This window comes from Tetrahymena thermophila, assembly GCF_000189635.1.
Source record: "Tetrahymena thermophila SB210 genomic scaffold scf_8254688, whole genome shotgun sequence".
NCBI lineage: Eukaryota > Ciliophora > Oligohymenophorea > Hymenostomatida > Tetrahymenidae > Tetrahymena > Tetrahymena thermophila.
Genome location: NW_002476454.1, coordinates 132,471 through 143,811, shown reverse-complemented (window position 1 = coordinate 143,811; position 11,341 = coordinate 132,471). Strand labels below are relative to the sequence as shown.

Genomic DNA, 11,341 nt, shown 5'->3' with positions numbered 1-11,341 from the left:
TTGGCTTTAAAGTAAATAAGCTAGCTAGCTAGCAATATTTTAAATTAAGATATTTGACATAAACTAGAATCTTATTAAATATTAAACCTTAATTTAGAATATTTATTAGGCTGAATTTCAGTGTAAATATCTATTTATTTTATAATAGCTTTTTTAATTAAATTTTTATTTTTCATTATATTAGTTGAGCAATTTATTATCATAATTTCTATTATTTTTAACTTTTAAAGCATAAATTTCTAAAAACATTTTATTTATTAAAATTAAACGTTTCTTGTTTGATAAAGATTTTATATCTTTGGCGGTTTAATATCCATCAATTTTAAAAATATTAAAATTCTTAGATTATAAAATATAATGATATTAAATTAGCGCCAAATGCTTAATTTTTCATATCTATAATTTATCTTTTTATCTAATTCTGCTTGCTTAATTAATTGCGCAAAATTTTATAAATTAACAATAACTCAGAAAATATTAAAACAAAAAACCAAATATTTACTGCTTTCTACAAATTTTCATACAATTATAAATAAATCTAGGTTCTCAAAAAATGGAAGAGGAAATTGAATTAGTTAATGATAAGAACTTGATGGTTCTTGCTGTTTATTTTACTTACCCAAACAATACTCGTTAAGTAAATGCTGCTATTTTAGACAGTGATTAAAGAAAATTCTAAGTTACAGAATTCTAAGACACAGAATATTACTCAAATTTTGAGTCCCTCATTCTCTAGACCAACCCTTAAAATTAGCATACCCAATTTTTGTTGTTAATCCAGTATCCAGATTTGACAACAGAAAAAGAAAAAGTCAATGATATTGTTTAACAATGCGACATTAATGTGAAAGAAAAGTAATTTTTATTGAATAAAATTGAAATTTCATTTTAAAAATCTTATTTAAATGTAAAAATTATAGGGATAAGAAAAGTTTTTTAGAAAAGGGTTATGAAGATGACCTTAATAAATTATTAAAAAAACCTTTAGCCTAATATATTTAAGAAAGTTAACTTACTCATGCTTTGAGTAGTTTGGCTTGTATTGTAGGTGATTTATAACTGTCTAAAGAACCTACTAATTAAAATTAATTCACTGTTGAGACATTGATCTTGAATAATTTTATGAAATTGGATCTCGCTGCTATTAATGCCCTTTTAATTTTCCCAAAAGAAAAAGATATCTAGAGAAGAAACTTAATGGGTGGTCAAGAAAATAATTTTAGTACATTAGTTGACTTATTAGACAAGTGCAAAACTCAAATTGGCAGTAGAACCTTAAAGCGCTGGATAAAGCAACCTCTTAAAAATGAGGCTGAAATCAATAGAAGACTTGATATTGTTGAATATTTTGTCAACAATTAAGATTTGAGAAACTACATTCAAAATGAATTTTTAAGAAAAATAGCTGACTTAGATAAGCTATATGCTAAATTCTATAAAGTCGCTAGTAAGAAAAAGCATAACGCTAGTTTAGCTGATTGTATCAAAGTCTATCAACTTGTTACTAATCTAAGTACTTTAGCACAATATATTGAAAATAACCACTCGTAAATTCTATTTGCATGTTATTAATAATATTTTATTGATTAAATTATAAAAAAAAAGAGCTGATGAATTAGCATAGAGGGAATTTTTAATACCTTTAGGGGAAATACTTGAAAATTTTGAAAAGCTTTCTAGTATGATTGATTAATCAATAGATATGGAAAAGGCGAGACGTGATAATGAATACTAAGTTAGTTCTAAATTCTCTCCAACTTTAGCAGAACTTGCAAAACAAATGAAATAAATCATGAAGTAAATTGAATCATTAAGAAATGAATATGCATAAGAATTAGGAGTTGAGCCTAAATTAGTGGAATCTACTACTCACACTTATTTGTTTGAAAGTAAAAAGAAAGAGACAGATGAAGCCTTCCGTCGTCTCCATAGTCGTAAGTATAAATCTATTTCAGTTAAGAAAGGCTGTATTTCCTTTACAACTGATGAATTATAAGCTTGTGTAGCTGAGTATAACAGCTTAAAAGATAACTATTAAGAAGAGTAGAAGTCTGTAGTTTAGAAAATATTAGACGTCGTTTCTACATACTACCCTGCTATGGAACGTGCAAGTTTCGTTATTTCTGAATTGGATGTTCTTGCTAACTTTGCTTCTTTAGTTAACTCAGCCACTCGTCCATATGTCAAACCCAATATTCATGCATCAAATAAGCAAATTAACTTAGTAGAATCTCGTCATCCCTGCTTAGAAGTAATGGACAATAATTGTGTAGCAAATGACTGCTTTATGGATAATGACAAGTCTCGTTTCCATATCATTACTGGGCCAAATATGGGTGGTAAAAGTACTTTTATTAGATAAGTTGCCATATGCGTTCTATTAGCTCATATTGGTTGCTTTATACCCTGCAAGAGTGGTGAAATGCCTATCATTGATGCAATCATTACAAGAGTAGGTGCAAGTGATATGCAACTTCGTGGTATTAGTACTTTCATGAGTGAAATGTTAGAAGCTTCTAACATGTTAATGACAGCAACTGAAAATTCTTTAATTATAATCGATGAACTTGGTCGTGGTACTTCTACAAGTGAAGGATTTGGTATCGCATGGGCTATTTCAGGTAATTTAAAACCTTATTATAAATTAATTTATTATAATTATAATTATTTAATTACTAGAACATATTGCTAATAAAATCAAATGTTATTGCTTATTTGCAACTCATTTCCATGAAATGACCAAAATGGAACAAGAAGTTAAAGGAGTAATTAACTATTATGTAAGCTGTGTAACAATAGACAATAAATTGACTATGCAATATAAATTAAAGAGAGGTTTTGCTGAGCGTAGTTATGGTTTGTTTGTTGCAGAAACTTTAGATTTCCCTAGAGAAATTCTTGAGCATGCCTCAAATAAGCTTTTAGAACTGGAAAGTTATTCAAAGGGAATTTCTGAAAACCAGAGCTCGGATTAAAATTTTGAGAATTTCAATAAAAATAGCTAAACAGACGACATATTTTTACTTAGTAAGAACTCAACAATTGCTCAAAAAGAAGCTGTTGTTGATCTTGCTTCTTCCTATAATGAAAAAATAAGAAATGCTGCTTCTAAAGAATAAAAGAAGTAACTACTTAATGAATTAAAATAAAAAATTATTTCTGCTTTAAAATCTTGAAAACATATTAAGTTCTTTGTATAAAAAAAAATATTTATCACTCATATATGCATTAAACTTTTTTTAATAATTAAATTTCTTTAAATTCAAAAATAAATAACATAATTTATATAATTTATGTCTTTAGTTGATTTAAAGTATAAAAGAATAAATTATACTTTTTATCTAAAATTTTATCAAATTCTAAATAATGTGATAAAGAGTATTTGAAATATCAATTAATAAAATAAATAGTAAATATAAATTATTTTAAATTTATCTAAAATTGCCCACATATATTTAATTTACTGAACAAACAAAGATAGTTTTGAAGTTTAATAAACGATTATTTTAGTGATTATTTGTTAATTGACTTAAGTATTTTGTTAGATAATTTAGTCATATTTTAAATATATTTTTTTTGGGAGAAGGGTTTTTTCTTTTAATGTTTTACTTAGAAAATCTAAATTCATTGTTTTATTTTTAAATTGGAAAATTTGAATAAAATGTTTATTATTTTATATCACTATTCACATCTTAGGAGGAACTTTTAGAATAAAATGTTTATGCCATCTAAATTTATTTTTTTTGAATTAGCTTATTACTGCTTTTATTAGATAAGGCCGAGTTAATATTATCTCCCATAGATTTTTAACTCATTTAAGACTTATTTCTTTATGGTATATAAGAAGTTTGTGGAGTTTAAATTTATTCTTACTCAAAACTTAATAATTGTTAAATATTTTTATACTATTCACGAAAAGCTTTGGATATTTACAGTGGTTTATAATTTTCTTTTTATTTGTGCACAGAATAGGTTAAACTTTAGGGTGTTGTGCTGATATTAAAATCATCTTTAGTAATTATTTACAGGTTATCATGATTAAAATTTGCTAAATCCAGCTTTTCTAAATTAGGAATTTGAGATAATTCTTTTCTGAGTTATTATTCAAAATCATTTTAGTACTTCTCCTTTTTAAGATTATGCTTAACTTACTTATGAAGAAACGAGTTATGCTTTTAAAAGGTCTTGCCCCAACCACTACCTATTTATTTATTTTATAACTATAAATTAAATTTAAGTTGAATTGTATCTTATATACTTTATATTGGTGACTTTTCAATGTTGTCTGTATTATACAAAATTGGAGAGACAACTCTTCCATGAGTGCAACTACTTCTTTTAGAATGTCTTATACTTATGTTGTTTTATATCCCACTACTTTTTATACTATTTCTTTAGAATTATTTGTATTTGATAACCTATGAATTACTCTGAATAGGATTTAATCTATTTTAAGTCTAAGTGTTTTCTGTATTCAAATTTGCATCGCTCTCAGTAAAATTTATATTTTAATTTATATTGCTATTATATTTTATATCAGGATTTATATTTTATTTTTCATTATCTCTCATTTTAGGACTATCAGTCATTAAGTCATCAATTGGAGTTTGCACGTAAGTTTATATTGATTCGGGTGTCTTTTAGTTAAGATAGATATTAATATGGTCATTTTATTCTACCCTATTTTTTTGGTCTGCATACATCATTTTAGTAGTAGTATTTTATTCTAAATTATTTTCTTCTTTCTCAGTTACATTATCATTCTAAGCTTAGTTATTTTTCATCTAACGATAATATTCTTCAAGATTCATATCAAAAAAATTATTTTAACTATCCTACAATAGATTATTATATTACTTTTAGACTAGCATATTTATTTGTCTGTTTTTAATTCTCATTACTCGCTGATGAGGAGTTATTGGTATATTTTGTTAAGAAAATATTGCGCTATTTGAAAGTTTTGCAGCATTACTAATACTTTCTTTTTTACTATTAATAGGAGTGTTATAATTAAATTGGCCTTAATGTGATGGAGTTACTTGATCAATATTTAAATTAGAAGGAGTTTTGGAGTTAGAAGGTAGAGTAGTTAACCATTTATAATTTCTAAGAGTTTAAGAATAAGATAGGGATTAGCTTTTGGGATATCCACTTTTATAATCAGTAGTTATTTAAATATTTCTATTATCATGGGCATCTAATTACTTCTTCTGCTAATATGAAAGCTACTCTTATGTAAATTAATTATCATGCTGTTTGCTAATTCTCTTTAGTTTATCATTAATTTTTATCAATTAGTTAGTTTCATAATCAGTAGAATATAATTTTTTTTGGCTATTGTTATTGGTCAATTATCTAGCATCAATATTTTGTTAGTTACTAAAAGAAGATTGTTTTTCAATTTTCCCTTCTGCCTTATTAAGCTCTAATCTAAGCTATTCTGAAGGATTAAATAGATAATATTCTAAGAGTCTATCCATATTGATAAGCAAATCTTACTGTGTGAATATTTGGTAGTGCAATTTTAAAATGTGTTTTAATCTAAATTTTTATGCTATTTATTATAATAAAGTATCCTCTTGCTTAATACTCACACTGGAAATTTGCTAAGTATTATAGCTCTTAAATCAAATACTATTTTTTATTTAATTTTCATTAAATAGTATATCAAAAATCCTAAAAATAAAATAACTTTGAAAACTTATGAAAACAGAGGAGCAAGATCTTCTTTAAAGCCTTAGATAAAACAAAAATAAACTGATTTAAAAGTTATGTAAAATAATATATTTAAGATTTAAATAGAATTTAGGTTTTAAGAAAATCATTAAAAAGCATTTGATTAAAAAATGTTGAAAGTAAGTAAAACTTAATTAATAAATTTAAAAATGTATAAATTTGAATAATAATTTAGATTTAATAAAAATATAAAAGTTAAAAATATTTCAGAAAAGCAATTAAAAAGAAAACTACAAAACAAAATGTTTTAATTTATTTTTAAAACACTTAATATATTCAAAAAATACAAAAAAATCATAAGTTATATAAAATAATTATTAGTAAAATTTATTTATTTAATTTTAAAATGTTTTTGCTATTGAATTTAAATCGCAATTAATGAATTCAAAAAATAATTAAATTTAAATTATATATGTTTGTATAATAAATTTAGAATTATTTAAAAAATGTGAGAATAGATTAATTCAGAAGAAACTTTTAAACTCATTAAAAATTTTTTTTAGAGTAAGATTAAATTTAAATATGAAATTTAATAATTACAAAAAGTAAAAATATTCATTTTTAAATATTTTTTAATAAATTTTAGTTATAATATTTATTAAAGCTTTTTGGAATTGATTTTTAAAGCTAAAACACAATTACCTAATTGATGAATAAAAACTAGGTAAATTTAATGCTTATTAGTTTACACATTAAATTTAAAATAAATGAATTTATTTAGATCTAAAATATTTGGGAAGAAACAATTAATCTCATCAAAAAAGAGAAATATAGAGATAGATTTAATTTATATATGAAACAGCAAATAAATACACAGAGTAAAAACATACATTAATTATTTAAAAGATATTATTAATAGGTTATTAAATTTTAAAGTGATTTTATAATTAATTGTTCATCTTGAATAGTGTATTAGTATGTTTGTTTGAATGCACATTGTATATATATTTTAATTAATTAAAAATAATTGTTGCTTTTTTTTCAAGTACAAATTTACTTGCTTACTTATCTTATTCATTCATTAATACTTTAATTTAGTGATATCTTGTACAAATTTATTGTTATTTGTAAGTAGCATTTTTTAGTTTGTATTTATATTATTAATTGTATATAAAGTTATTAAGGTTCATTTTATATTAGGTAATGCATAGTACTTCTAATTGAAGATATTGATAGCGACTTTGAATTCTTCTAATGTTGTGTTATTGAAACGATCATCATAAAATTTGTTGAAGTCAAATTCGTTATATTATTTAGATGGGATAAAGTCCTCAATGTGTGTAAATATTTAAGTCATGTGTATGCCCTTAGAAGCAGTTCTATCTATTGTGTTCAAATCTATGAATTAAAGAGACTTATAAAATATTTATTATAATTTAACTCTATATTCATCATGCTTAATTGATTTGCTGGAAATAAACTTGATGAATTCTTAAGCCTCTGGTGATTAGGAAAGCTAAATTTCATTTATCATGAAAGGTTCAATGTCAGTAAAAAGTTATTTAGCTTCAAGAACATCTCTGCTAATTATGTCCTTTGTTTGTTAAAATTCAGCGCTTCGTTGGTAAACTTCAAATCCGTCTTTTTTAATTACTTTTTATTCAGTTTCCTTAAATAGGATTTTTCTTAAGTATTCTAATCCGTAATAGTAGTAACTACAAAGGCAGTAAAGAATAGCGCATTAAAAATCTGATGGTAATTTGAATTATCTAGTGCTATTCCAAAAATTAAGTAGAGTGGCATTGGCAAACAATGCTCTTTTTCTCATAAAAGCAAAGAAATTATCAATTTTACTAACAAAGGCTCTTTCAGCTTCTTTGATTTTGATTTACTTCATATAAAGAACATATTTTTCGTTTTCAGTGAGGTCTTTATTTTCTTCGATTTTTGCAATAATTTCCTTATCTTTATTAGCTATACTGCTCAATGTCTATTTTTTTTCTTCTGGGGATTATTTTAATGAATTTTAGTTATTATTTGTAATCGTGTTTTAGTTTGCAGCCCCATAATTTGAAGTCACTTGAATGTTAGTAGCCATAAAGTAGTTTTATTAGTTTGAGGTAGGTGTGGAAGGAATAGTTTAAGTAGCATTTTTAGCTGAAAGTTGGCCACTTGGATTACCTTAACTATTTTACTTGCTTAAATTTTATACACCTCCATTAGTAGGAGTCGTAACAGTGTTCCATAAATTGCTCAATGGAGCTGTTTGATGAAAGCTTAGAGCCTTTTCCTTTTCATATGCATTGCGATACATATTTTCTTTCTACTATTACTACAGATTGCTTGGCTTGTAATTAATCCCATATTTTTCAACAAGAGTATTACTATGGTTATTTGATCTATCACGATAGCTAAGACTAGTTGTTTATCCATCATTTGTAGAGTTTGAAGAATTTGTGTTGGTTAATGATTTATTGCTATTGTTGCTATTTGTATTTTAATTATTATTTGTATTGAGGGAATTCATATTTTAGGGAGTATAAGGCTACTTAGGTGTTTACAAGGCTGAGTTTGACTATGAATCAAAACCTGTTTAAGGTAAAGAATTGAGATTATTATTCACGTTACTTGTGTAATTGATTGTATGGCTTCTTCCTGACTCTTTTCTTCTTTCACGGTCAGTCTATGCTGCTCCTGATAGAGGAATATTAGAAGGTGTTTCAAAGTTAGTATTGCTATTGTTGCTGCTATGATTTTTATTTTGCTAGAAATCAAAACGATTGTCTAAGATATTTATTGAATTTGCTCTTTTTAAAATGTTTTCCTTATTTTGTTATGAGCCATTACTGTTATGATTACTTCTATCTGTATTGGTTGCAGGTAGGTAAGTTGTGTTGTTAGACATGATAGGAGGTTAAGAAGGTACCACTGTTTGTGCATATTGACTATATCTTCTATCGTGCCTTTATATTTAAATTTCCTGCTTTTGTTGAGTTACATTTTTTTTCTCTTCTTCTGTGCAAGGAGAAGAAATTGCTTTGTTTAGTGTTGTTCCCTAAATGGCTGTGATTGTTCCTGTATTAACTACACCTACTCCATTTATGGTATTAGGCTGTGGTGGTAGAAGACCACAATTAATAATAGTATTATTAGAGGGATTTTTTTCTGCTTAAAGAGCTTGAACTTATTAGCCATTTAATTATTTATTTTCATCATTTTATACTCCTTAAGCTAAATTGTTAAAAAGCGTTTAATTTGAACCAGGAACAGCTGTGATTGTTTAAATAGGAGGTAATGCTGGTTGAACAGGTTTGAAAGCATTTTCCCAAACAGCGTCAAGATTTTTACGAATTGATTAATATAAAGGATTAGTAGAAGGTTCTATTTATACATTTTCTACAACTTTCTTTTAGAGATGTTTTTGCAAAATAGGGTGATTAAAAATTTCATCCCAAGAGATTCTATCTTTTTCATTATACATAAGCATTTTAACTAAAATATCTTTCGCTTCTTAAGCAATAGGTGGATAGGCTGGTAATTAATAGGGGCCAGATCCTACCATTTTTTTAATATTCTCTGTAAGAGAAATAATAGAATGAGCTGTGAAAGGAGGTTTTCCATACAACATTTCGAAGAAGATACAACCCATTGACCAAACATCACACTTAGAAGAGTACTTTTCATTTAGCAAGATCTAAGGAGGAGCATACAAAGGTGAACATTTTTAGGTCATTCTGACAGCTTGGTCTAGATCGTTGACAATACGAGCAAAACCAAAATCACCAATTTTAATTTTATTATCATGTAATAAAATATTTTCTGGTTTTAAATCTCTGTGAATAATTTTTTTTTCATTCAAAGCTTAATATCCTGCACACATCTACTTAAAAAACTCAACAGCTTCCTATAAAATTTAAAAATTTTAATTTTAATGGGTACTGATAAGAATTAAATTTTTTGTGATTAATTAAATAATCTTGCATTAAAAGTAAATCTGTCTGTTGTATCTTTCTTACTTACTTTCTTTATCAATTAATTTATTTCTTTATTTAGCGAATTTTTGAGTTTTATGAAAATTAACATTCCAAAAAATTAAGATATAATTTCATTTCATTTTAATTGATAATTATTTGCTATTTGAATGCTTTAATTTAATTTAGCTAACAGTTGCTTGCAGCCTATTTGTTAATTTTGAAAGTAGTATTTTGAAAATTAAAGATACATTAACAATTTATCTATGTATCTATCCATAGATCTAGCAGATATTTGAGGGATAAGTAATTAAATAAATATATTAGGCTAACAAAATAAAGGTAAAATATAATAATATATTTAAATCTCTTAATTATTTGTAATATTTTTATTTTTAAAGTTATGGAACTGATTTTTATTGGCTTAATTGTATTTTATTCTAAATTTTAATAGTATTCTAGATTTTAATTGTTATATAAGTAAAATAATCAAATATTTTTGCATCAGTAATCAATTACAAACTGTATATTTTTCATATTCTTATGTTAAGCCCACAAACACTCTAACTTCTTTTGGTGAAGCCGATACAAAAAAACAAAAAAAGCAACAAAATTCAAGATGAAATAAACAATAATTACCTCTTCTGCTAGTCTATTTTTCTTTTTAACTATATATTGGCGCAAGTCTCCACCATTACAATAATCTAAAAATAGGTATAGATTGTTTGGAGTTTATTTTAAATCGTGCATGCAAATAAGGTTTTAGTGTCTAGCCTTTAACAAAATCTCAATTTCTTTTTAAAGTAGTTAATTATAATTAGCAAATTTTTAATATTGAGTAGAGGACATAGGGATTATTTTTACAGCAAAATACTACTCATGAGTTTTATCGTTTTTATCCATCGCCTTATAAACTTATGAAAACTATCCTCCTCCTAATTTTTCATTGAAAACAATGTAATTATCAACATGTTTTAGTACTTAAGGGAGTACTGCAGTTTACTAAGTTCCAGCTGCTGATGATGACGATGGTTCTGCTTAGTTTGAGTTACTACCCTATGCTACTGCGCCTGTGACAGTATTTTACCTTTGACTTGTTTACATGCTTTACTACGAATTTTATTTTTGCATGGCTTGCTTGGAATCAAAGCACTGCTTTGAAATAGGTGCTGGTAACATTTTAGTTTTATTCTTCAATCAATCTATATATTAATTATTACTGCACTCTCTTTCTTAAATTTAATGATTTGTTTGTTTATTTATTTAATTTTTTTTTTGCAGAAAATGATATTCAAATTTTTTAAGCAACATGCAACACTTAGAATCAATCCTATAATGTTTGAATAATCAATTAATCTTTTAATTAATTATCTAATGATTTTACTCACATTTTTTCTTTCATTTAATGAAATAATCGTTTGATTTTAACTTTTTCTTTATTAATATCAAACCTAAGCTATCTTGAAAAAAGTCAATTATTATATTAATAAAAACTTCATTTCTATACATTTTTAGATTGGTTCAATAATAATAGTTGATTTACATGTATTTAATTATTTCTTTATTTCTCAGTTAATAATGTTTTTTCAAATTTTTTCATTATTATTTTTGAAAATTTTAAGAAATTAATTAATCAATTAATAATTTATTGATGCTATCTTGCTTGCCAAAAATATCATTTCCAATTAATCATC

The 11,341-nt window shown here is 25.2% G+C and overlaps 3 protein-coding genes across 3 annotated transcripts; 1 reads left to right on the top strand and 2 right to left on the bottom strand. All coding sequences in view use genetic code 6, as the record gives it.

Annotated features, from left to right (window-relative positions):
• Nucleotides 1-553: 553 nt before the first annotated feature.
• On the top strand, nt 554-3,176 carry TTHERM_00295920 (DNA mismatch repair MutS family DNA-binding domain protein, putative; the record flags this gene model as incomplete). The annotated part of the gene is made up of 4 exons (XM_001013224.3): nt 554-855; nt 921-1,547; nt 1,606-2,621; nt 2,680-3,176. 4 exons carry the CDS (start codon nt 554-556, stop codon nt 3,174-3,176), a joined length of 2,442 nt encoding a protein of 813 aa, XP_001013224.2.
• A 378-nt stretch (nt 3,177-3,554) lies between these two features.
• TTHERM_00295930 (hypothetical protein) lies at nt 3,555-5,480 on the bottom strand (the record flags this gene model as incomplete). Its single annotated transcript, XM_001013225.2, has 2 exons — nt 3,555-4,201; nt 4,259-5,480. 2 exons carry the CDS (start codon nt 5,478-5,480, stop codon nt 3,555-3,557), a joined length of 1,869 nt encoding a protein of 622 aa, XP_001013225.2.
• A 1,382-nt stretch (nt 5,481-6,862) lies between these two features.
• Nucleotides 6,863-10,826, bottom strand: TTHERM_00295950 (Serine/Threonine kinase domain protein; the record flags this gene model as incomplete). The annotated part of the gene is made up of 2 exons (XM_001013227.3): nt 6,863-9,580; nt 10,287-10,826. The coding sequence occupies 2 exons, from the start codon at nt 10,824-10,826 to the stop codon at nt 6,863-6,865; spliced, it is 3,258 nt and encodes a 1,085-aa protein (XP_001013227.1).
• Nucleotides 10,827-11,341: the final 515 nt, after the last annotated feature.